This window comes from Leptinotarsa decemlineata, unplaced genomic scaffold (genome assembly GCF_025532065.1).
Source record: "Leptinotarsa decemlineata unplaced genomic scaffold, Ldec_3_MD MMD2_tig00026282_RagTag_RagTag, whole genome shotgun sequence".
NCBI classification, from domain to species: domain Eukaryota; kingdom Metazoa; phylum Arthropoda; class Insecta; order Coleoptera; family Chrysomelidae; genus Leptinotarsa; species Leptinotarsa decemlineata.
In genome coordinates, this window is record NW_027412668.1 from 22,337,538 (window position 1) to 22,364,092 (window position 26,555).

At 31.4% G+C, this 26,555-nt stretch overlaps 2 protein-coding genes across 6 annotated transcripts in view; both read right to left on the reverse strand.

Annotated features, from left to right (window-relative positions):
* Positions 1 to 250: 250 nt before the first annotated feature.
* On the reverse strand, positions 251 to 17,632 carry LOC111507285 (ovarian-specific serine/threonine-protein kinase Lok). 4 transcript variants are annotated; one of them, XR_012466771.1, is made up of 9 exons: positions 17,148 to 17,414; positions 15,136 to 15,396; positions 14,957 to 15,087; positions 10,573 to 10,698; positions 9,280 to 9,483; positions 8,384 to 8,619; positions 7,928 to 8,105; positions 1,815 to 1,949; positions 251 to 1,108 (listed from the first exon to the last, which is right to left on the reverse strand). XR_012466771.1 is itself a non-coding variant. In XM_074180059.1 (8 exons), exons 1-8 carry the CDS (start codon positions 17,441 to 17,443, stop codon positions 1,869 to 1,871), a joined length of 1,239 nt encoding a protein of 412 aa, XP_074036160.1. In that variant the 5' UTR covers positions 17,444 to 17,632; the 3' UTR covers positions 251 to 1,868. The 4 variants fall into 4 exon arrangements, 3 of the variants coding, with proteins under 3 accessions (XP_074036160.1, XP_074036159.1, XP_074036161.1); XM_074180059.1 differs by lacking the exon at positions 17,148 to 17,414 and adding an exon at positions 17,422 to 17,632 and having other exon boundaries at positions 251 to 1,949; XM_074180058.1 differs by having other exon boundaries at positions 251 to 1,949.
* Positions 17,633 to 21,390: 3,758 nt separating this feature from the next.
* The window catches only part of LOC111503564 (calpain-7), a 45,247-nt gene continuing 40,082 nt past the window's right edge, over positions 21,391 to 26,555 (reverse strand). For both annotated transcript variants that reach the window (XM_074180067.1, XM_074180066.1), the window contains one exon: positions 21,391 to 23,807. In XM_074180067.1, the coding sequence (XP_074036168.1) occupies positions 23,666 to 23,807 (142 nt within the window). In that variant the 3' untranslated portion in view covers positions 21,391 to 23,665. The remainder of the gene's footprint in view (positions 23,808 to 26,555) is intronic.

Here is a 26,555-nt window from a genome sequence, read left to right on the forward strand (position 1 = left end):
TCACTCAATCAGCCACTGTATATACTGGTGGTTCAACCTGTGAGGCCAGAAATCAATTTTTACTGCCTATCGTCTAACCCGTGTTAGGGATCGCACGTTAAAAGGTAATACCTCGTTAATCCTTAGCTCGCATAAGTTTCGACTTCTGAGAGTTGTCGTTCGTAGAGAGGCAAGACAATGATTGTTACTCAGGTATTCCTGTTTGTTATTGTTTAGTATTCAGATTGGGATTCAACAGAAAAAATCATACTTTCAAGTCATTGCTTTATTTCAACAATAACACTACTGTTTCAAAGCAGTGCCGTCTAAACTATTAAATTTAAATATTAGAAATACAAAATAAAAGTTTCCCACTAAACTAAAAATGCTATGGGCCCTGGCCAAATCAGTCTATCTCTAAAATAAATTATACTTAAAAATATATCACAAATAATGTATAAACTTAATATGATAAAAGCTACAGTTGTACTTCTGTACAATGTTTGTTTGAAAATATCAAATATCTCGAAAGTGTAGTTTTATATAATTAAAATCAAGAAATTAAAATCTTAGCTACAATTTTTATATGGTAAAAATTTTGAAGAATTCCAAATGTACTTATATGAAAAATAAAATATATTTGAAAGTGGTTGAAAAGACAATTGACAAGTCAAAACAGGAAAAAATTCATTCATAACAAAAACATATATCAATTCAAATCATGAATTGGGAATTTGAATCCATAACTTAAAATTTAAAAAATATAAATGTTGATTTGAATGATATCCTGTTATGGAAAAATACTGTTTTGGATGTAAAAATACCTACTTCACCATGAAATCAACAAAAAAATGATGCACCCTAGAAAACTTTGAAATATAAATAGTAAAATCGAAACATTGTAAGATATTTGACAATGAGATAAATCATTCAAATGATTCTTTGACAGAGAATATATATTATCCAACACATAGTTCATAGAGATTTAATTTGTTTAGAAAACTGAGTAGTACACTGGAAATAACACAGACGAATTTCATACCTAAATACTACAAAGATATGACCTTCTACACTGCCTCTACAAAACTATAGACCCGAACATGATGTGAAGTAACGGCCAGCTCTGAAACTAACATCAACATCATTGAATTTTGAATCTACCATTTGGGGTAGGTGTAACCTCACATTCTCAATTTGAATGTTATTGTCCATGAAACAGAGTGTTTCTTGCAAAGACGAAGTTGATATTTTGAATAATCTACTAACAGGAAGATTAATATTTCTATCATACTGACAAAAACCCAAACACTGACAAAAAATATAAAACTTCAACTACTCAGTTATAAGTACTGAATAGGGAAAGGCTCTGGAAGAGTTTAAAGAATATTATTAAAAAACTTATCATTGAAAAAGTGTTGAAATAGCCAGGAAAACTAAGTTAAAACATTTCCCTAATTTTATTTCCTAGTTGTAGAAACATTACCCTAATAATATTTACTAAATGATTCCACACAGAATATTAGTTCTCAGAGGAGACCAACTAGTCAGAAAATATTCAAAATCCGAAAATAGAAGAAAAAACTGGATCCATCAAATAACTCTTCCAACTTTTTATTGTGTAGGAAGTTTCAACAACAATAAGTCATTGGAATAAATTGTTTTTTCAAGTTATTTATGAAAGATAGTTACTCTAAAGGAAATGAACCTCTTACTCAATAATAGTCTGAACATAAAGCTTTTGTTTCTCACAATTAACAACTAATTATTAATTTTGAACTTGTGGCTGATTTATTCGCCAAGCTTTTCTTGTATTATTTACAATTTATAGCACTCACCGTTGTAGGAACATCAATATCACAGTTTTACCAAATCACATTCAACAGCTGAAGTCAATTGGTCATAGAAGTTTGCTGATTCCTTTCAACTTCTTTTTTCAGCATATTCTCTACCGTATAACGCAAGAGGTGATCCTGCAATCAAACAAAAACATGAAAACAAACAAAAACGCACATCCGAAACAACAATATTGAAATAAATAGACATTTTCGATATCTAATCCATATGAGCCAATGGTCAGTAACTTAATACTGTACATGTTTACGACTCAATGCAAGGTGACACGATTTGCTTCTAGAAACAATGCTGCAAGCAACATACAAAGATATACGATACATATATAGTGGCCCCAACTTATCGCCTGAATAACTAAAAATCGATTAATGTGTTAGCTAAAAACCTGTTCGCATATCCATCACAAATTGATATTTTCCTTGTGTAAACATGATGAGTGTAAAGCATCAAGAAAATTTCTTTCTTTCTTTCTTCAGACTTTCCTGGAAAGTTCAATACTTTTTACATTTTTTCAAACATAGGTAATGATTCATTCATTTGAGCTCACATTCAATTTTTTTTACGAATTTCAGAAGAATTGCTTTGTTAAAAAAGCGATTCTGAATGTTTTACAAAGAATCTATTGATTTTCCTATCCTCAACTGTATCTTCTAACGTGTGTTCAAAAAGTTGTCTAAATGAGAGACGAAACTTGTGCGAGGTAAGGATTAACGAAGTCTCAATTTTTAACATGTGACTCCTAGTACCAAGGCCTGGCATCTCCATCAATATGATAGTGATTTCATGAGTAAAACTCGATGAGCTAGGTAGGGCAAGATGTTTGATAGTTAAGCACCTCATAAGTCATTTATTCAAATCTGGCTAGCGGCAACCAAAGATTCACTTCTCGGTGCAACTTCAGATTCAACCCAAAATAGACACTTTTCCCAATAACCTGAACTGCAATACTCTTTTTGACAAGCGTTTCACCAACCAAATTGGCACCTTGTGTATAAAAACTTTTTTAAATTGATATTGTAAAAAAACAAAAAACATATCTTAAAAAAAAATTGGTGGTATACTGGGGCCATTGATTTTTTCTCGTTCATTTCCAGCACGGACGTGCAACATTTATGTATGTATGTATATGTATATATTTATGTTAATTACTGACATACATTTTTCAATATTGGTAAACTGAACAAAAACAGTTAGTAACACAAATAGTGTTCGGACTAGTCACTCCTACTGTGATTTCCTTTAATTCAAAGTCGAAATAAACCAGGAATCAAACGTTTCAAGTCAATATCTTTATTTAATATCTTTCAAATTATTGTCAATGTCAAATCGTCTTTTTTTATAAACAAACCATGATCAATTATTTTAGCATACAAAGTGAACAAAAGTGAACAAAACTAATTAAAAGCAACAACATTCTCCCCCTCGTGATGAAATCACTGCATTTGACATAGTCTTCAATTCATTTTCGTTAAGAACCTGTACCACTCATTAATTTACAGATCTTTGTAACTGGCCGTTTATAGATTCCTGATTTTGTTTTTTGTGTTTTTTATGTTTCTTCGAGTGTTTCTTCTTCTTCTTATGCTTCTTGTCTTTTTTCCTTTTCTTTGTATCCCCTTTGCCTTTTTTTATGCCTCTTCTTTTTTGAAACATCTTCATCGTTATCCGAAGAGCTATTGTCCTTCTTATGTTTTTTTTTTATTTTTCTCTATCTGTTTCATCAGAACCGTCTTGTTTCTTCTTTTTCTTAGCGGGAACGTCACTGTCACTAGAATCCTTCTTTGACTTTTTTCCTTTTTCTGAACTGACTGACCTGCGCTTCTTCTTCACTCTCTTCTCTTCTTCAAAGTCGGAGCTCTGATGTCTTTTTTTTGCTACCTTCTTCTCACTACTGTCACGTTTCTTCTTTTCCTTATTCTTTTTCATCTCCAGCTCTCTAGAAGATCGGTCATCATCATTCTTCCACAGTAGACCTATCTATTTCCAAGTGATTTCCAACTCGATTATTGGTACTTATGATGCACTGTTTGGAACCTTTGGTGTAGTAATGAATATTACTGGAGTTTTTTCCCAACACCAAATCGTTATTTTCAACACCTCGACATGTGTTTCGATCACCAAGTGATCATCTTCAAAGAGGAAGATTGAAACTGTTTTTTCTTCTTCCTCTTTGAAGATGATCACTTGGTGATCGAAACACGTGTCGAGGTGTTGAAAATAACGATTTGGTGTTGGGGAAAAAAATCCAGTAATATTCGATTAATGGTATTTTCCATTTTTTTCAACGCCCTATCATCTTCTTTAGACCTTTCATTTTCTTCCGAGCTTCTTATGCGAAAATTGTCAATTTTGAACGAGTATGTCACTAGATCGTGAATATCATCATCAATTTGTTCTTGAGATTTACAACAAACGTGAAATATTAAAGACGATTTATCAGCAACTTCTCCTTGGGGGTATCTGCCATGTACTACTCATACCAGTAATGTTTTTGATACAAACGGTGCATTTCAGTAACTTTGATATATTTTCCTTGCTATAGTCAAAGCACATTGATCCTGACCAATAAGAATTGTTGGTTGTGCATCATAAAAGGAAAGTACAGGTGCTTCTTTGATATATGGATAGATTCTACTCAGGTATTCGACATCAATAGTTTGTCTTGGAAGTGAGATTCCACTTACAGTTCGAACTCCATTCATTTTGTGTGTTTTTGAGTTCTCTTCCATTGAAGATACCTCTACTGTCACTCTTTTGGAGTTTTCTTCATTTTTAGTAACATTGTTAAGCCACTGGTAGCAGAGTGACTCAACCGGTCCATCCAGTCCTAATTCATGGGCAATTTTGCTGTCTATCATTGTTGTCGTAGCTGCCTTGTCTAGTAGAGCAAAGGTAGAAATTTCTTTTTTAGGTCCTCGAAGTTTCACCGGTATTATTCGAAGAAGGATTGTGGGGTTATCTCGTTGGAAAAAATGTATTTTTTCAACTTGACTTTCCGGTCCAACATCTTCATTTGGGTTTGAACAATAACTTAAGGCTTCGTTTTCCTTTTTTGTAAAATCAAGGTTATGTAATATGTTGTTGTGGAATTTTGGGCAATTTTCAATTCCACACTTTTGTTTCAATCTACTTGAGTAGATATCATGACCTGGTTTCAAACAGTAAAAACAGAGTTTCTTCAAAGTCACAATTTTCCATTTTTCGTCGATATCTAGTTTTTTGAAAATTTGGCACTTCGTCAAATTTTGATTTTTTTGACATTTGGGACATTTCTCATATTTTTTGGTCAAAAATATATTAGCATTTTTCCTGGAGTGGAATTTTTCATTTTCGTTCATTTTTCTTTCGGAGAAATGGTAATTACTGAAGTCAGCATAACTTGATGCAGCTATTGCGATTTTTCTCATCCATACAGAAAAGGTTTTCATAGCAATTTCATTTTGTATAGAAAATTCCTCGGCCCATTTGAGTCTCAGGAATGGGGGTAATTTAGTAACTATTTCATTCAAGATTGATGGATTTTTCATATGTCCCGTATTTTCAAAGAGTTTTATAGTAGTTACTAAGTTTTCGATAACTTTATTAGATTTGAAATGATAAATTCAGGTCGTCCAAATGTAACTTTCTAAGTTTCTATTATGCTCATAACATTATTTGGTGAAACAAGAAGAGGTTGTATTGCATCTCTAGCCCTTCCTTTTAAACATATTTGTAGACGGTTTATATTTTCATCTTCGCATATATCAAAAAGTTTGGTGGAACATTCGAACTGACTGTAGAACAAAGGCCAGTCTGGATTTTCATCGAAAATCGGCAAATTTGTTTCAACATTGTCTGTTTTTTCCGAACATTTTGATTTATTCATCTTCAGAACGTCTAAAATCTGGTTGAAATTATCAGTAGTCAACGTAATAAAATTGTTTGTCGGTACGAAATCAGTTATATTTTCTGTTTCTTCGATTTTACACTTAGCAACTTTTTCTTGTAGCTTCATTTCTTCCAAATCAATGATGTTTTTGCCACTAGAGATTGTAGACTTTATATATGAAGAATCTTGAATCAGTTCACGTTGTAGTTGTGCTTCTTTCCTTATTAGTTCAGCATCAATTTCGGCTCTCCTTCTCTCAATTTCGACTCTCCTCTCAATTTCGGCTCTTCTTTCCTCTACTTCGGACAATTTTCTCGTTTCTTTTCCAACATTCGTCGTCTAGAGCTTGAAGATTTCGTAATTTTTGATTTGCCTTCGGCATTAGATGGGTCTTCTAATAAAGAACGTTTCTGCAACTCCGAAACTTGTTTTGAGTCATAACATACGTCGCTATATCTTTCAGGAGGAACTCCTTTAGTTTTCCTCTCACTCCTCCTCAGGTTAGGCATGGACATATTGTAGTTGACTACTTTTGGTTCTTTTTCTTTTGCTTGAAGGATCAATGTTCGGACTAGTCAGTCCTACTGTGAATTCCTTTGATTTAAAGTCGAAATAAACCAGGAATCAAACGTTTCAAGTCAATATTTTTATTTTATATCTTTCAAATTATTGTCAATGTCAAATCGTTTTTTTTTATAAACAAACCATGATCAATTACTTTAACATACAAAGTGAACAAAACTAATTAAAAGCAAAAACAAATAGGTTAACAGATAAAAAATACTTCCACTTTCTCCCCATACTCAGATCACAACAAAAAAAAATCACGTTTGTATGCTGGGGCGTACTTATTCAACTTGTTACCTGAAAACATTAAATACGAGACAAATCTGCAAACTTCTATAAAAAATTGAAAAAATACTCAATCCAAGGAGCATTTTATACCTTTAGAGGGTTATATCTAAAAGCGAGATTAGTTGTCCCTTTATGTACTCGTATGTTGCATGTATTATGTGTATAGCTTTACATATGTATTCATTTTCATATGTTTTAACTCTTACATTCAAAACTGACTATTGTTGATGTGTTTTTGGCTTTTTGACATATCTAATGTTGATTTTTAAAACATATATCACGTTTCATGTCGTCATGAATCATGTCACGTTTTTTTCATGTCACAGTTTAATGCTGGTCTTGAATATTTTATTTGTTACAGTGTTCTCTTTTTGATATGTATCTAACACATCTGATGTTTCTTAAATTTATAGTTTTAAAATGGAAAACTCCTTTTTGGGCCCTGAAGAATTTCATTAATTTCAAAACGCTGGCAAAAAACAATTGATTTTTCAAGATAATGTGATCTTGTTGCCCAACAAGTAGTAAGTAAATCGTAGTGATATGTAAGTTACATGTGTAAATAGAATTGTTCGATTATTAGAACTTTCTATTAATAAATCTCATTAATAAATTCTTAACAGAAATGAGAAAACTCTTTTTAGATGAAAAGACCAGGGTACATAATCTAGATCGTGACAGATGCTCTGTTATGAATCATCCTTCAATGTTTTTGCATATTCAGCTCATTTTTTTTACTGGAACGGATTTGGTCTCCTATTAGTCCTTTCAGTATTTCTCAAACTACTTTGTTGTGTTTAGAATTTGGGGGGTTTAATTTTATGTTGAAACCAGAGTCCAAAAACATCAATGTTATGTTGTTTTTTCCATTAAAAAAAAACTTACTTAGTAATACTGAAACTTCTAGTGATAGATTCAGTTATCTACACTTACACTTATAGAAACTTTGAAAAATGAGAAATAAAACTTTCTATGTTTTTTTACCACTTTTATTTGTAACTATTGTTGTTACTGCAAATTCATCCTATAGACATTTTCAAACAATTATAATAAACTCTTACCACTTTTATTCTTAACTACTGTTGTTACTGCAGCTTCGTCGTATATTAAGGACATTTTCAAACAATTACAATAAACATAGAAAGTTTTATTTCTCATTTTTCATGATGATCTACCATCTAGTAACGGCTACATCCATCAAATTATTATAAGAATTTTCTAATAAGTTTTTATTTTTTCTGATGGTTGACAATAATAATGAAAAAAATGTAGAAAATTCTATTCACTAACTGTACACATTTTTCCAAAAATAAATTGGCTATTTTTTAGATCGGTTCTAAATGCAAAAATTTTTAACATTAGAAAATATATTACCTTCTCAATCCATGAATGACTTAAAATGTCGTGGATGTTGATTCTCTCCTTTGAATTGACTTTCAGCATTTTTGCAATCAAGTCTTTAGCTTGAAATGATATTTCATACCAGATGGGTTCTTTCATGCTATACTTTCCATTAATTATAAGCCTAGCTAAACTAGCTCTGTCATTTGACCTGAAATGAATCATAAACTTCTAAAAAAAAATACGAACTTGTTCAATTTAGAAAGTTTGATCTATAGTAGGAGTATTCAATTCACCATGAATAAAGTACATAGTACAAATGGCAAGTCTTATACTATGCTAAAAACAATATAATACACAGTATAGTACATGAATACACATAGTTTCAGATGGGAATTCATTTGCTTTCTCACTTTATTAGTTTTGCCATGGGCATAAAATTCAATCAATATGTTTTAAACTTAAAATATATTCCAGGTTTCTACTTACTGAAATGGTAGTTGTTTGGAAAGCATATAAAACAAAATCACTCCCAAACTCCAAATATCCACCTGACTATTGTATTCCTTAATGGTAGGATTCAAAATTTCTGGGGCTATGTAGAATAATGTACCGCACACGGTTTTCATCACTTCTTCATAGCCCATCAGCAGAAAACTCAAACCAAAGTCGGTAATTTTCAAAAGTGTTTTGGTGTCTGTCGTTGAAAGAAGGATATTTCCAGGCTAAAAAATGTATTACATTATAAATTCAATATATTGAATATTTTTGAATATATTTTTCAAAACCATTTTACATACAAACATCAATATCAAAAACAATCAATGATGTGGAAATAAACAAAATAATGGATATTGGATAGTTGTATGAGTTTTTTTTAAATGACTCACTGAAATACTCACGCTAGGGAAATATAGCTTGTTTTGTGATGTCTAAATCAACAAGGCATTTGTACAATTGTATACCTTATGTAATTGTAATCAAATGGTAAGTGAAGCTTTCTTACATTTTTTTATGAATATAGAAAGAGGATAAGAGAGAGAATTTAAAATTAGGGTTCAAATGAGATTGGATAAATTGAAGTGTAACATTAAATTCATTCGTATTATGTCCCATTTGTGATTTAACCTCTTCAAACATCAATTAATATTTCTGATTATAAAAATACCCAAGCCAAGATATTCATTTTGAACAAATCATAACCTAGGCTTAAAAGGACTGAGATGCATCATTACAATGTTGAATGAATGAGCATTCCCATATTCTTTGAAAGAAAATTAAGATGGAGACCTTTCTTTCAAGGTTTCAAATAGTAAAACGATATTTTCAAAGAACATTCTAATATTTGACATACTGTAAAAATAAATATCCATAATCAAATATACCTTGAGATCTCTATGAGTTATTCCAACAGAATGTAGATATTGCACTGCTAGAACCATTTGATAAAAAAAGAATTTAGCAGTAGATTCTGAAAATGTTGGCCCACAACTGATTCTTGTGCTCAATTCTCCTCCTTTCATATATTCAAGTACTATATAAACATCTGAACCATCTTCCAAAATTTCTTTTGTTCGAACTATCAGAGGCTTGAAAAAATAAAGTTACATTATTTCCAATATTAAAAAGAGTGGATTAATTCCAAAACATGTAGTTATGTTAAACATTTCCAAGACTTTTCAGTTTAAAGAAACAACAAGAGTGAAAGCAGAATATCGATTGAAAGTGGTATGTATATTTTCGGAGAGATTAATTTTTGTGAAAGAAAGGTTGTGGCTTTCTAATTCTAATGAATTAAGAGAATCGTTCCAGAGACTGTCAATTTAGATAATGTTAATTGTACATTTACGTGAGAAAAGAGAATTAGCAGGAGTTTTTAGTGTTGGAGGTTCCAATTACGATTTTTTTAGATGAGACATTAAATCATGAACAATGTTTGATATTAGATAATGTATGTAACTTTGGTGGGCTCTGGTATCGTCTAATTGCCAATTTGCAGTGAAAGCTATAGAATTCTTATCCGCTTAGCTTTGAAACAAGCTGTTGTTTAGACCCTCATTTATCTTTGATATTTGTGGTTTGAGTTTTATGCCAATCTCATAAATAGTATCTTCCTAAGCCACTTCTCATTTTTAGTTATTCAAATAAATATGAGAGTCAACCAAAAAACCTCAAGCAGGCAAATTTTTGCTGAATTATCTATCGTAAGAGTGCCGGTATTGTACACATTCCCAACTACTTTAAATGTAAAAAACAATTACAGAAGTTCCTTAAAAAAGCTCTTATCATAATTACAATACGAGAGAAGCAGAAAACTTGAGGCAAACCATAGGACATAAAGGCATCTTATTTTTTAACCACATAAAAAACGAACTAGATGATGAAATAAATTTTGAAGACACAAAATACTTCAAATTTCTTTCTTATACATTTTTAATAAAAAGTGTATTTTATTCTGTGGAAGAATTTCTGCATAGGTGAAAAATATTCATTTTCATTTTAAATGTACATATGTTTCAATATATAAATATAAATATTTTAAATGTGTTGTTAAATGTAAATTTATGATTTCTTCTCAATCAAATTATGGTCTTCAGTTTAAAATTTCATGCAAATCAATATAAGTATGACGAGTCATATTAAACAATTTACAAAAGTAAATCTTGAAATGAACTTACATGTGATAATCCTTCAAGAATTGTTATTTCCGTCTCAACTCTTTTAGGATGATTGATGTTGTGAATTTGTGAAGGTGAATCTCTACTTTTGGTAATTTTTTTGAGTGCATACTGCTGACACGTTACCTACAAAAATAATAAATGTCTGTAAATTGATGGATATAGCCGTTACTACGTGGTAGGAAATCATAATGAAGAAAAGAGAATTGAAACTTTCTTGAATTGAAACAAATTTCTATGAAATTTGAAAATCTCTCATGGTCATATAAAAAGCACATTTTTTTGAATCAGTGAAAAACTCTTAAAAACACACTTTTCCTATACCAAAACTCTTAGTTCTAGAGTGGGAAAAATATTGTCATTAAATTCATTTTACACCAGAGGTTATAAATCTATCTGGCAAGAAAAAAACTACTTCAAATTTTGATGTATTTTGGCACATTGATGTCTAAACTATTCTGAAGGAATTTATAACTAATAAAAAAAATTAATGAAACTTGGAAACAAAAAATGAGCATTACTGAAGATGAGCTGAAATCAACAAAAAAGGGAAAAAATTATATTTTGGTTATTCTTACCTTGTCATTGCCCTAGTAAACTAATAATGACAAAACATAATTGTTACCTTTGATGATTACGAGTTGAGTAGTTAATAAAATTTTCAATTTCTACATGTGACTATTGAAGTTTTTTTTTAATCAATTTAAGAGTGAATTGGTTTACAAACTATAATAATAATTATGATCTCTATTAATCCCGAGAAATAAGATTGTTTATAACAGGGATAAAATTTCAAATAGTAATTAAATGAAATATTCAAATACTTATTCATCAATTGAGTGTACATCACATATATACGTACATACATATATACACAATTGAATTATAATAGCAATCAAAAACAAAAAAATGTGATACCTATTTATTTCATTGAAATTCAAATGTTTGTGATATTTTACAACATAATGAATGAAACAACAAAGTTTCAATTGAAAAATGGATTGAATACTCAAGATCATGTGAAATATATAAATTTGATGTATATTCAAGATATGATAATAGGAATATACATTTTATTATTTTATTGTGCAGTCTCCTGAGAGAATTTATCATTAATAAATTAGCTGTTCCCCAAACTGACATCAAATATTGTAGATTCGAATATACCAAACAGAAATATATACATAAGACATTCTAACTAGCCAACTGTATTCAATAACAGACACATTTTCTATAGAAGAACATTTTATAATATACCCAAAATTGCTTATTTAGTGATCAATAAAAAAATTTAATCTAACCTCATTTCGATAAAAAATTCAGAAATCAATGATCATGATACAAGGCAACATAATCTGTTTCATATCAATGCTACAAGCTCTGTAATGAGCAAAAAACCATTTAAATATGATTCCCTTTCTACTTTCAATAAATTGCCTGATCACATAAAGAACTGAAAATATTGGAAAATTCAAAAAATCATCAAAAGAATGTATACTTCAGGACAGAATGTAGGATAAATAAAATATATTATTTTTGTGAATGATTGACCAATCGGTTGATTGGTCAAACCACCAACACTGACATAAAAACTTGGCAAGTTGACTCGGGTGTCACACCAATAGGTGGTTCCACTTATGTTTCTCTTGCGTTTACGCAGCTATTTTTATCAAGTACTTTCTTGGTTTTTTTCTCATTTTGTCTTCAATCGAGGACCGCCTGCCCGGTACTGACGATGCCCAATAGGCTGAAACAGCTGTATACCGGTGGCTCTTGAATTTAAATCAATATGAGAATGATCAAAGAGTACTTATCTAATTATTTTTTGATTTTCATGTAATTATTTTCCAGCAGCTTGACTGCATTAATCTTTCTAGATTTCATATCATTTCTAAAAACATGTGGATTCGTTTTCCGATGGCATTTCAGGTTAGTTTCCCAAATTTCTGCTAGCGCAGTTGTCGGTTGATTGGTCAAACCACCAACACTGACATAAAAACTTGGCAAATTGACTTGGGTGTCACACCAATAGGTGGTTCCACTTATGTTTTGCTTGCGTTTACGCAGCTATTTTTATCAAGTTTTCTTGGTTTTTCTCATTTTGTCTTCAATCGAGGACCGCCTGCCCGGTACTGACGATGCCCAATAGGCTGAAACAGCTGTATACCGGTGGCTCTTGAATTGAAATCAATATGGGAATGATCAAAGAGTACTGTTGAATTGTTTTATGAGTTTTATGTTCTCTGGTGGGGGGAAATTATGTATGGCGTGTATTGCGAGGTTTGATTTATATACTATCAGATTTATGTATGCCTCTTTGTGCTCATTGTACCTTTGGATTAGTTTTTTCTTGGTTTGGCCGATATAGACTCATAAAACTAGTCAACAAAGAAAACCGCATGGACATTTGGGAAAACTTGAACATCCATAAATTTAACAGTCATAAATCACTTATCGAGGAACAAGTGCAAATCAAAACACAACAAAACCTCACATTCAATATATTAAACAAAACCATAAACATTCCTAGAGAAGATCTAACACAAAGAAGAGTACCTGATGCAGTACAAATACAGGCAAATTTACCCAAAGTACCTGAAATACCTGAGTTGAGACGCTCTGACCGTATAAAGAGGCAGACGACAGGATGACAAGTTCAGTATGAGGAGTGCCTAGAAGATGACAGTACTACCAACTGTCGAAAGCGCTCGCAGATAATTAATAGAAGATATAAAACTTCAAATCCTTTTTGTAAAACTTAATATTGATATAAATATATATATATATATATATATATATATATATATATATATATATATATATATATATATATATATATATATATATATATATATATAAATAAATATATATTGCAGTTGGCCCCTGATGATGAATCCGCTTGCTTGTTTGACCCCTTTCTTGCAACCAAGTGTTGTCTATCCTTTGCACTTGGCTGTACCGTACTGACGAAGGCTAAATAGCCAGAAACACGTGTCTGCGGTTTGCCCACCTTCTTATGTGTGCTTTGTCCAATAACCTTTTTTCCATCGATAATACCATCACACTCAATATCTCTCTATCTTTTTTTATTTATCTTGGACCCGGATGTCACGCAGGTTGCTATAGCTATACCCGTGACGAAGTTGGGAGTTAGTCCTTGTAATCACAAGGTCTTCCAACGATGACACGAAATTGCAGTTGGCCCCTGATGATGAATCCGCTTGCTTGTTTGACCCCTTTCTTGCAACCAAGTGTTGTCTATCCTTTACACTTGGCTGTACCGTACTGACGAAGGCTAAATAGCCAGAAACACGTGTCTGCGGTTTGCCCACCTTCTTATGAGTGCTTTGTCCAATAACCTTTTTTCCATCGATAATACCATCACACTCAATATCTCTCTATCTTTTTTTATTTATCTTGGACCCGGATGTCACGCAGGTTGCTATAGCTATACCCGTGACGAAGTTGGGAGTTAGTCCTTGTAATCACAAGGTCTTCCAACGATGACACGAAATTGCAGTTGGCCCCTGATGATGAATCCGCTTGCTTGTTTGACCCCTTTCTTGCAACCAAGTGTTGTCTATCCTTTACACTTGGCTGTACCGTACTGACGAAGGCTAAATAGCCAGAAACACGTGTCTGCGGTTTGCCCACCTTCTTATGAGTGCTTTGTCCAATAACCTTTTTTCCATCGATAATACCATCACACTCAATATCTCTCTCTCTCTCTCTATATATATATATATATATATATATATATATATATATATATATATATATATATATATATATATATATATATATTATTGTGAATTTCTTCAGTATCACTAGAAAGATAAATTATTGTTGTGTCATCTGCACACTTAATATTTCCTTTCAACAATAATTTTGAAACAGAATTTATGTAAATCAAAAATAAAACTGGACCCAAAATAGACCTATTTGGATGAATAGGATAAATTTTCAAAAAGAAACAAACGTTTGCTGAATACTTCATTATCTTTACTGAAAATGGTGAATATCATATTATTAATAACGTTTCCCCAATCCCACATTGATGAACATTAACATGTATTCATAACTTGATTTGCTATTCTTCTTTCTACATTACGAGTTTCAATTGTTCATTTAAGTTTTTTAAAATTTCACCACATCGTATACATAAATGATTTTTCATCAATTATTTTTAAAACTTCTTTGAAAATTATTTTATAGACCTTCATAAGCAACTAGAATATAAAGAAAGAATATGAAATTGAATAGGCAAATTTTGAGACAAATGTTGCCATAATGATAAAAATTTAATAGGAATATTAATATTTTGTGTAAATACATTTAATAACTGAAAAATTTTCAAAATTTCCATAATTGACTGGAGAATTACCTTATCATAAACTAATCTAACTTGTCCACAACCACCTACACCTAATAACCGTGAGGTTACATATTTTTTTCTCAGTTCTGCTGGAATAAAACTCTCTTCCACTGGATGATTCATTGACTTATAAATATACACTGAAAAATAATTTTTAGAGAAATTACTGACAGAATTGATTAATATACCTTTGAGTTTATTGCCGATGGCAATGGAATCATTATTCTGTATAATAATTCTTTTATGCCTTCCTACCAAAGCATCATTCACATAAGTCCCATTTTTGCTCAAGTCGTGTAAGTAGACAATAAATTCGTCTTCAAAATCCCTTTGAATTATAAAGTGTTCTTTGCTCACAAAAACTAATTCTTTCTCTAAAAATTTAGACTTGTGAATGACTATATCACATTCTTCAGATCTTCCCAAAATGAGTTCTGGAGCCACTAAATCTGAAATAAAAATATGCTTGTTTATCTATCATTTCAGTTTAAAATTGTCATAACAATTGATATCATTAAATATCGATACATTTTTTCACTAACACAAGAATACAACTTGTAATACTTCAAATATTTCTACTCGAATATATGCGTTTATGTTTAAAATATGTTTTTGTTTTGTTAACCAGCTATCGCACCCTTACGAACGACAACCCCCAGAAGTCGAAACTTGTGCAAGTGAATAAAACTTTAGACTCAACTGTTGCCAATTACTTCCCCAAACTACCTCACTATTAACTTGTTATACTTCAGCATCCGTCATTAATCTGATTCCCCCCACCTATTATTATTTTTATTATTATAGCAACATTATATAACCAGGTAGAAGCCACTAGAATATGGCTTTCTTCAGACAAAAAAATGTGAGAATGTTCCGTTTTATCAAAATTACAACTTGTAATACTTCAAATATTTCTACTCGGATGTATGTGTTTAAATATGTTTAAAATATGTTTTTTTTGTTAACCAGCTATCGCACCCTTACAAAAAAATGTGAGAATCTTCCGAAAAAAAAAAAGAAAGCAATCAATTTCAAATCAACCTCTTTACAAAGACGTGTAGATCATGCAAAGAAGCAACTGTCATACACAAACTGGAAGAAAAAACCCTCTTGAAACAACTACTTTCATATAAACATTGAACTACACGAAAGAAAAAATACTTTTGAAACAACTACTTTTATATGAACATTGGATTATATAAAAAACACGTTTTCCTATTCAGAATCAGATATCGTGGTGGATATCCAATGTTTCGGAATAAAACACCTGCCTTATCGCCTCTTCAGCACTAATCTGGATAACATTACTAGATGAAGCACTCAACTCATTCATAAAATTACAAATTTGTCATGAATGAGTTGAATCTACTCGTGTTATCGATCACAGTATGTAATGACATTCATTGGCTAATTTGATTCAATTCCAGCCATTAAAATCTTGTTTAAATTGAGAATGGTATATTTTTATGGGAGACTAATTCTTGGAAAAGAAAGATGTTGGCGTTCCACTTCTCCTCCTTTATACAAAAAAAATATGGAAATCTGCCAAAAAAAAAAGAAAGCAATTAATTTTAAATAACTGCTCCCCATCGAATCGCTCAATATGGACCCAAAATATTCAAAAAATTTAATAAGAGATTTAATCAATATATCACTTTTCAAATCAAGGTTGAAAGCTTACCCACTCCAAAAAAATTGCTATACTATTGAAGAATTTTTCAACTTATAATTAATAAATTTATTCTGCTCTAAATGACATCATTTAATTTCAAGAATAGTATAATTTTTGTGTTGTATTTTAATTTGTTCTTATATCTATATTTTACCCCCAAGTGACGTTTTCCTTTTTACTGTATTTTTTGTAAAGATATTGTATACTTTTTAATGTGAGAAACAAATATTATTATTGTAACTGTGTCATCACAAATATTTCTTTGCTCTAGGGCTGTCTCTGTATATCTTTCATCCGAATGGACCATTTTCATTCAACTTCACACTTGTGAAAAAAATATTTTTAATTTTTCAAGCACCCTATTAGATGATGAAAGATTGTATTTTTCAGCAAACAATAATTTTTATGAAGAATGACTTCGTTGAAAAATGAAATGAATTGGTCCATTTCTCTTCTTTTCTACCACATCGCTGAACGTAGGGTTGAATAAATATTCTAGGAAACATTTGATTGTGACTTAATACATACCCACAGAATCCAGCTGAGGTAAACATGAAATTAATCTGCCCCATTGCGTTTTAGAGCTGAACATTTTTTCAAATTCAACTTCTCTTTGAGGTACATCTAGTGGCACACTCGATTAGCAAGCAGCAAGTAAGAATTACGAAGTGACAATTTATCAATTATAAGCTGATCTCACTTTCCAATGGACACTTTTATGCAGAAAAATTAACAATTTTCTGATAAAAAGTGACGAGAAACAGTTGGCAAATTTTAACTTTCTTAACTTAATTGTACTTACCAAATTTTTTACTAGTACGCATGTAGTACGCAAATGATAGCTGATTGGCCCATTTCAGAACACAGACAGTAAAAATAAGGAATAAAATAAAATGTGACCTAACCTAATAGGTAATTGTCAAATTTGTTTTCTGTTTAGTTTCATCGTTTGTTAAACGATTTATTCGCTGAAATTGAAATTTATGATGCTGTGTTGAAAAATTACTAAATAATATATTTGTATATAGACTTAATACATATACAACAGTCGATATTACAGATTTCTTTTTTCCGATGAAAGCTTAGGGCTTACGTTCTATTTTATTAATATATTAATTGGGGAGTGTGCGTAAATTCACCTCAAGATGCCTTGTACATCATTTGTTATTTCACGTATTCAAAAAACACTTTATTGTGAGATTTTCAATAAACAGTTTTACAAAAACGCAACACGTGTTTCGCCATACAATGGCTTCTTCTATGTAGTGGTAGTAAAGACACGCCCGAAGAGTCCAGTGTATGGCGAAACATGTGTTGCATTTTTGTAAAATTGCTTAGTGAAAATCTTACAATAAAATGTTTTTTGAATACGTTAGTTAGTTATCATATATTTGTTATTTTAATTTTTTTTTCACATGTTCTATAACTTCTAAACCATCTGTTTCAAATATTTTCTCATAATACTAAAAGTGTTTTTGATGTATTGCACAAACTAGGTGGTTTCTGATGTATTGTTAATTAGTAGACTATAAGCAAAACCAAAGTAAACACAAACACAAAGTTGACCTTGACTAGTACATGTGAAGTGAAAAGAGCGTATAAACACATCTGCTTCGAGTTGACAATCGATGTAGGCGGCCACAGACCATATTATGGTACATGGTCTGTGTAGGCGGCGGGGCTCGTCTTTCGACGTTTGTCACAGGTGCAGTGGATACTTTTACCAGATATTAACTCTAATCTTTGTCTTTATTATGTGACCTTGAAATAAAAGAGTAAACTTCTCAATTATTGCACCCTTGTTATTAACCAATCAAACATTTAGTGGAAAAGATAAAAGCCCAAAAAAATTAAGAATATTCAAAATGTATGTGAGTTAAATATACATACCTATACTTTGGGAGCATTTAAATTGTTTTATTTTTTTGTGAAAATCACTTGGAGAGTATTTTACAAAATGATTGTATCTTCAGAAAATTACAAAAATTCGACATGTTTTAAAACAGCCCTGAATAAATATATCGCATATAGCACAGGATGAAAACATTAAATACTAATACCAAAACTAATACTGAAGATCTAATTCAGTTTCATGAGAAATAATCCACAGCATGAAATATCAGTCATCAAAATGAATTCTAAAATGTCTTTGGATAACTTCTAATTTCATCAAAGTCCAGAAAGTACCTATATAGACAGTGACTGAAAACAATAATAAATATTAAGCACCTACAACAGCCCTCTTTTGGATGCTAAGATACCTTGTATAAAAGTATAAATAAATTTGTCTCTTTAACATATTCAAATGCATTAGCGATTATGTTTTCAAAATAATCTCTATTGATAAATATCAAATATTTTGTTTTACTGTCTGTAAACATTATTGGGGCAAAAACATGTAGTAATTCATTAATATGGATTATGAAAAGACGAGGGTATAATGAAAAATAATAATTGTATTCATAAGTAACATGGCAAAGATGAAACTTCACCTACATGAACATTAAGGTGATGTCAGTCATACATTATGGTGGATGTGCCACTTCAAAAGAGTTTTTTTGGTAACAGACTGATCTTAATCACAGAAGGGAATTCATGGTTCATGAGCCGTTGAAGGTCAAACTGTTGCTAGATTATGGTGGACTGATAATTGTAAACCAGGATTATTGCTTGATTTAAAGTTGAAATGCTTCAAATATGACTGTACCGGGCTTCGTTCAAGTTATGAAGCATATTGATATTGACAAAAATATTTTGTATGGTCATCAATCAGAATTGTATGCAGTGGTTTTCATTCCAGTTCAAGTTCTGATTTGGGTAATTACTATACCTACTTTGGCTTTGGACTGCTTATCATTTGATGATGCCTTGGAAAACACAGCTTTGATAGGACAGTTGCAGAAGTAAGGTTCATCTGATTATATTCTTCTTTATAAAATGGGAAAACTCAATCAGGGAAAACCCTCTTATTGAAGTGGAGTCTTAAGTTCTTTCACAGTGTTTTTCCTTCATTTGAAAAGCGAATGTGACATCTGGATTCTTTACATTGCTTTTTTCTATTTTCTTGTTATTTTCACAATTTTTATTGTTGTAAAATGTTTCCATGAACATTACTCAAAATTTGAAGCAATTATAATGAATTTTGAAATTTATACCAGAAACAGTAAAAATTTTAGATTTGCTTTCCTGAGAAAGGGTGGAGTCATGAACTTTTTTCTTCTTTTCAAGGTAATAGCGAAGTCAGATATCTCCATTAGAGAAAGGTTTAGTGGATGGAGTCAAGAATGAAATAGGATTTTATGACTTTCTCATTTATAATGCATGTAGTATAGTAGATTGTTCAGAAGGGTTTAAAGTATGTTTTTTTACATAACTAAGCAAAGTCATTTTCAAATTCAATTTATTTTTGGTCGTGAACAGGTACGACAAAAATATGATTATAGTTTTCGGTCAAAGGGACCGAAAATCGGTAAAAAATAAATTCTGTATGTTTCAGTAGAATTACCAAAACGGGTCTTGGCATTTCTTTTTTACTATAAGTAGTATACCTACTTCCGTGAGCTCTTTCCACGAACAATTGGTTTCTATAATTCAATTTATTTTGATTACAAACAATTTTGAAAATCTACTGGCTAAGAACGACCTTTTTCATCCCCTTTGAAAAATTATGAACCGAAAACTAAAATATATAGTGATTTTTGCTCTGGGCAGTGTATATAGTATAGTGAAAAGGAATCCAGAGATGCTTCTCAGGAAATCCGAAGGATGCTGCTCAAGCAGCAGTAATAGAATGTTCTGCAAGATGGTGGTTTGACTAACTCGAACAATTTCAAAAAGACAATGAATTCTCCCATATACTAAAAGATACCAAAAGGATTTTCAATGGAGATGAATCAGGTTTCACCTCAAATTCGTTTAGTAGTAAAATTTTAGACCCAAAAGCTTCTAGAAGTCTCCTTGCCGTTAATGAAAAAGATCCATATAACAGTTTTGATTGTGTTCAGTGCATAAGAAAAATTTACACCTCCCTTTATTTCCTTATGTAAGGTCTTCACGATCTGTTATGGATAAATTATCAGATGGCTTGATTTTTGGAAAGTCAGAGAAAGGATGGATGATTTCTAGTGTGCTCTTGAGTCCCTCAGTAATGACTCCAATACCGGGTTGATAAGAGAAAATATCCCTAGACCTGTTACTCTCTTTGTAGATGGAACCTAATCTGATATAACTATGGCGAAAAGTGAGAGAGGTGTCAAGATAATAATAATCGACCTATTTCTCACATATGGTGCAGAAATGCATTCTTAATTCATCCTAGCACCACTGATGTGACCTTGGCGATTCGAAACAATAGTGCCTGGTGTTGGAACATGAATGCTTCGTTTTTGAGCTCTGGTCTTGTCTAGTTACCTTGCAGTGTAAGATAGAGACAAATCTCGTTCAACAGTCGCTATTGAAACTTAGCTTTACATCGAACCCCCTTGGGAAATCTCATTCATCTTTTATATTCTGTATATGCCATAGATGACCTCTTCATAATGGGATATACCATCGCCATCGCCGCTAAGGCAGTACGTCACTAGCAGTTGTGATTTACCATTAGTATACTGAAGGTGGCTGATGGAATGAATTTTTAATAGTCCAATTAAATTATGAAGTGTTCAAAACCTTATGGTTTCAAGAATCAGCCAAGACTTGCTAAACAGTTTTCAGGTTGATAGGTAATAAAAATGCCTTTTCAATGTTCTGCTAATTGAAAATCATACAACTGTTGAAAATACAATCTTTAATAACATAACGAAAATCGGTAACCATCATAAAGCATCTATAACTTGTTGAACAATTCTATTAAACATGTAAATACAATGAAAAAAATAATAAAACATAACTACAAGAATAAATATTACTTTTGAAATAAATTAGTTACAAGTACAAAATGATTCAAACCTTAGAGACTATGATTTAAAAATGGTATAATTGTATTTTATACATTAAAGCAAAAACTTCATTACATATTGCACCAAGTACTCTAGTTTAAAAAAATCTGGCATATTTTTTGCAAATCTGAACACATTTCCCCTTCATAAAATGTTTGAACAAACTCAAGTAGATTGCAAAAAAAAGTTTTATACAACTATTTTCTCTCTAATAAATTATTCATTCATATTTTAAAATTATTCACTAATGAAATTATTAACTGTCCAGTGAGAATTCCATCACGAATAAATCAATAACACAGGAAATAATACAGGTGATTTCAAGTAATATATGGTAAATTCTATTTGCTTGTACTGAACAAACCAAATATACAATGGCGTAATGGTTCTAGCCAAACAGTAAAAAGTATCAATCGATCAATTTCAAGCAATTACAGTGATGTAAAAATAAAATTGGGAATTGACACTTTCAAATCTGTCAGCTGATACTCTTCAAATGTGTAATTTGACCCTTTTTTAATCTACACTGTGACCAATAAAGTCTGCATTATATGGATTTTTTTATTGCTAGCTTTATTCGAAATTTGAGTTCAGAATCAATCTCTGCTTCGTCTGGGATAAAAAATGACACAAAAAATGTCACAAGATTCGCATTATCTGTCAAAATTAAACTTAAGTGGGGTTTTTTCTAGAAATATCGAAAAAAGTTGTTAGAAAACTTTTCTAAATACAATTTTTAGTCCATATGCAAAATTTTAGCTACGATGAATTTAATTTCTTCCTTTTTTTTAAATTGTACCACTATTGAAAAATTTCGACAGTTTTATTCCATACACTTTCTTTCAAAGTAGCGCTATATTAAATGTATGTTTTTCTACAAAATTGAAATAAGGATATTGAAATTTTGGTTACGGGCGAGGTAAATTTAATTTGTTTTTGACCCTGTCCAGGATAACTTCATGAAACATCCATTTTAGAAAAGGTAGTTTGTGTCTGAAAGAAAGCAATATCAAGAAACTGGTTCAAATGAGCACACAGTCAAACTAGTTTGTTATTAATGAAAAAAAATTCAAATGTGTTAAATTTTTATACATGATTTTTTGAAAAAGTAATTCTATTCAGTTGAACTATTATCTTAATATTGATATGCATTTGATTTTACAGAAAAACACACATTTGATACAGCATTTCTTAAAAAAAAAACGTGTCTGGAATAAAGCACTGCTTTATGTATGTAGATTGTGCTGAGAATTATTTGCAACAGTACAGTGATTCAATTTACAAGAAATGGAAAAAAATTTAAAACACCTTGTCCTGCTGATATGTTACATACAAAATGAAAATTTAGTTTGAAAAAAAATTGAAAATTAAATTCGATAGATATTGACAATCACGTAACTATATTTTTTTCAATATTTTTCATCTTATTTGGAGCAGAGATTAATGGCGAAGTCAATTTTGTATAAAGCTCTTAATGAACAAAATTCTTAAATTATGCAAACTCTTCTGGTCACACTGTATCAATTGATAGCTTTGTGTTAATCAACAGATTTTCTTATTTTTCTACATTGGTATCATTACACTATTGTACAATTGGTCAATCTAAACATTTATTGAACTTCAACTTAAACTCAAATAATTTTGACTTCCTGCATGTAGCAAGTGTATCACAGTGAACAATAAAGTGTTATGATTATTAATTAGTTGTTTTGAAAAAAGGGAGTATATGTTTGTTGTGAGGCGTAAAATGTTAGCTTGATGATTTTTATATATTTCAGTCCGTTTCACTTTGTTAAAGTATATGTATGTATTTATCAATTTTCAACATCTAAATTGTCACCCACTGTACTGACTAAATGAATGTTATATCGTGAGTGAATTTATATATACCATAAACATTTTGAATTGTGCTTATCAATAAAAAAGTTAGTTGAGCGGTATTAAAAAAATATACTTGATCATTTATATAGTTATCCAAATTGTAATTAAAGGACAGAATTATTTCATATAAAATCTTACATAATACTACAAATGCCCCCAAAAAACAACAATCACAGATAGATAATCACTTAAAAAATATACTATAGAATTTATTAAAGTTGAAAGGATTCAAATCGTGAAGAGATGTATCATAGCTGATGATTTGATTTGTAGTATGAAGGGTCCCTCCTGATTTGGCATAAATGTGGAAGGCATCACTTTCAGTGTGCCTGCCGGAATGTTTTCCAGTTCTAAAACCACGTATCCATATCTGTAACATAAAAACTATATTTTTTTCTGAATTCAGCTATTAAAATTTTTTTGAATGTGATAATCAGATAACTAATAAGGACGATTGGAACACCACCAAAATATGATAGGCGAGTGGGTCTTACTACCATTCAAACTCGACCAAATGAATCCAGGTTCTTAACGAAGTCGATTGATTACTTTTTATTTTTTGGGGTGATCTTTAATAACAGCAGGCAAGAGTGGGTCTCTGTAAAATGCACAGAACATTTGCTCTGTCAACAGCGGCAGTCAGCCACTATAAAGCAACAGAAATTTGTGGCTTGGGAAATAGGTTTCCTGTGTCGCATTTCAGGGGGACTCCTTCCCATGGAGGCAGACCCACCAGCCAGGAGACGCTCTCACGATCCTCCCAGATAACCTGTAGGCATACCCTGGCCGGAATGTGGAACTTTGTAATCGTACCTGTAGATTATCTTGTGGAATATCCTTTATGTCTGCCATAATGGCATATTAAAGAGATTCCAGTTGATTGGTCTATATTAAGGTCGACGGATATTCAAGGTGTTCAGCATGCATCAATATAAACAGGTTCTGAAAAAACCATTGGTGATGCAAAAGCTTTGTATTTTGGCAATATGATAAACTCACCAGAAAATGAGTTAGAAATCACCTGAAAATTAATCAATCACTTCCCAGGAATATCAGAATAATCAATATGGGCAAACAGTAAAATGTGAAATTATCCATATTTAATAAGAAAATTTTTAGATGTTTCTGACTATATAAAAATCATATAATTCTGTATTTTTTATTTAATTCATTGAATTTCTGGAACTTCATCTAGCTTTTCCTAATATGACTAATAACCAGTCCGGGCAAAGCTTATTGTTAAATCATCTGAAAATAGAATTTTCAACAGGTGATGATCGACTGTATTGCCAAACATACGCCAAACTAAATGACTGTTATAAGGAAACAAGTATAGCTGAGGCACCAGTCAATCTAATAATAACACTGATGATCTTCAAACAAGACTCAACCTCTAACGGAAGCAAGAAACTCTTTGGAAGGTTCGAAATAGATGAACATTTCAACCTAGCAGACCACTATTATAATATTCATGCAGTCATTGTTCACTGTGGTTCTGGCGTTGAATTTGGTCATTATTACGCCTTGGTCAAAGACGAAATGGACTGGTTTATGTTAGTGGATCACGCTTTATTGCTGATCAAATTACAGTATATGTGGCGTCCCGCTGGAATGCTTCAAAAACTATCTTTTCGAACGTAAGATGTTACTTAGCATTGAAGAGACACACAACGACTTGGTTCATTATCATAACTCAGAAAGCAGTGTTGTGAGAGCAGGTGTACCACAATATTCCATCCTAGGATCCTCCCTTTTTTTGATTTATGTTAATGAAATCATTTGCAATTTTCCGGCAGTCTCGTTTACATTCTTCGCAGATGCTACTGGTATCATAATCTAAAATAATGAATTTGAGCATGTAGCACCTACTGCACAAAGCATGACAAAGCGTGATGAATGGTTCGCATCAAATAAAATGACACCTAACTCAAACAAAACACACCTTTACCGCGACGTATTGGATGTGGAACTCGTTATTAATAATAATCAAATGAGCCCATCTGAGTCATCAAAGTTTTTGGGACTTGTCGTCGATAATAAATCAAAATCAACAAGTCCATTGAGCATATAAGTCACTTCAAATATTTAAGTGTAATCATCGATCAAAAACTAACATGGGAAGTACAAATAGAAAATATAGTAACAAAACTAAGCAGCATATGTTTTATAAAAGACAATTACATGGAACTGTCTCGATGGAAGTGATAAAATTAATATATTAAGGACTTGTGCAGTCTATTTTATCTTAGGGATTGCCCTTCTGGGGAAACTCAGTTCATGCCATGAAACCATTTGAACTCCAAAAAAAAGTGATAAGATACCTAGCTGGACTTCAGTATAAAGAATCATGTAAGAAAACATTCACTCAGCTGTTCATACTTACTCTTCCCTGCCTATACATATATGTAGTAGCTGTAAGTATTAAAAAAAATTAATCTCACTACACAAAAAATAATATGTGCCATAACTACAACACACGAAGGGGTAACGAATTGAGACTACCCTACTCACGTTTGGCGGTGGGGCAGTTATCTGCGAGTTATCAAGGCATCATTTACTATAACCATGCAGTCAAACTATTTGGAAATAAATGCAGTCTGCCAACATTTAAAACGAGACTATACAGTCACCTAGCAAAGAATGCATTTTCTTCTGTGCAAGAATTTTTAATCTCTTAATATAAGTCAATAAAATGCTTTTCTTTTATTTTTGTAATGTACATGTATGTATCTATTTATATTATAGCCTAGCGCTCACGTTTGACTAGCCTGATAAAATTTTATAAGTGTTATGTAATGCAATGCAATTGTAAAATTTTTAATGACGAATAAATTCTAGTCTATTCTATGAATATATTAAACAATTCAACTCAAAATTGTGTAAAGCAATTTATGCAATATGCACCACTACAATAAACATCAATGTGGGAGCAGCCATATCAGTGTATTATGCCTACTGTCACAGTTTGTCACAGTACAGCATTTAATTCTGGGGTGTGTCAACTCATGTGCATACCACATAATTAATTAAAAAACAAGTTATTTGTATATTGTTTGGTTTCAGTTATAGAATGTCTTTCAGAAATTATTTCAAAGTACATAAGATACTTACACTTACT

What these genes read in the sequence shown, in the direction of transcription:
- LOC111507285 (XM_074180058.1), bottom strand. Translation starts at nt 17,211, where the DNA reads ATGTTCAGCTCTAAAACGCAATGGGGCAGATTAATTTCATGTTTACCT. An exon ending in ACCTCAGCTGGATTCTGTGG is followed by an intron (nt 15,397 to 17,147) that starts GTATGTATTAAG and finishes TTTTTATTTCAG; the next exon opens with ATTTAGTGGCTCCAGAACTC. An exon ending in TAACTCATAGAGATCTCAAG is followed by an intron (nt 8,620 to 9,279) that starts GTATATTTGATT and finishes TACATTTTTTAG; the next exon opens with CCTGGAAATATCCTTCTTTC.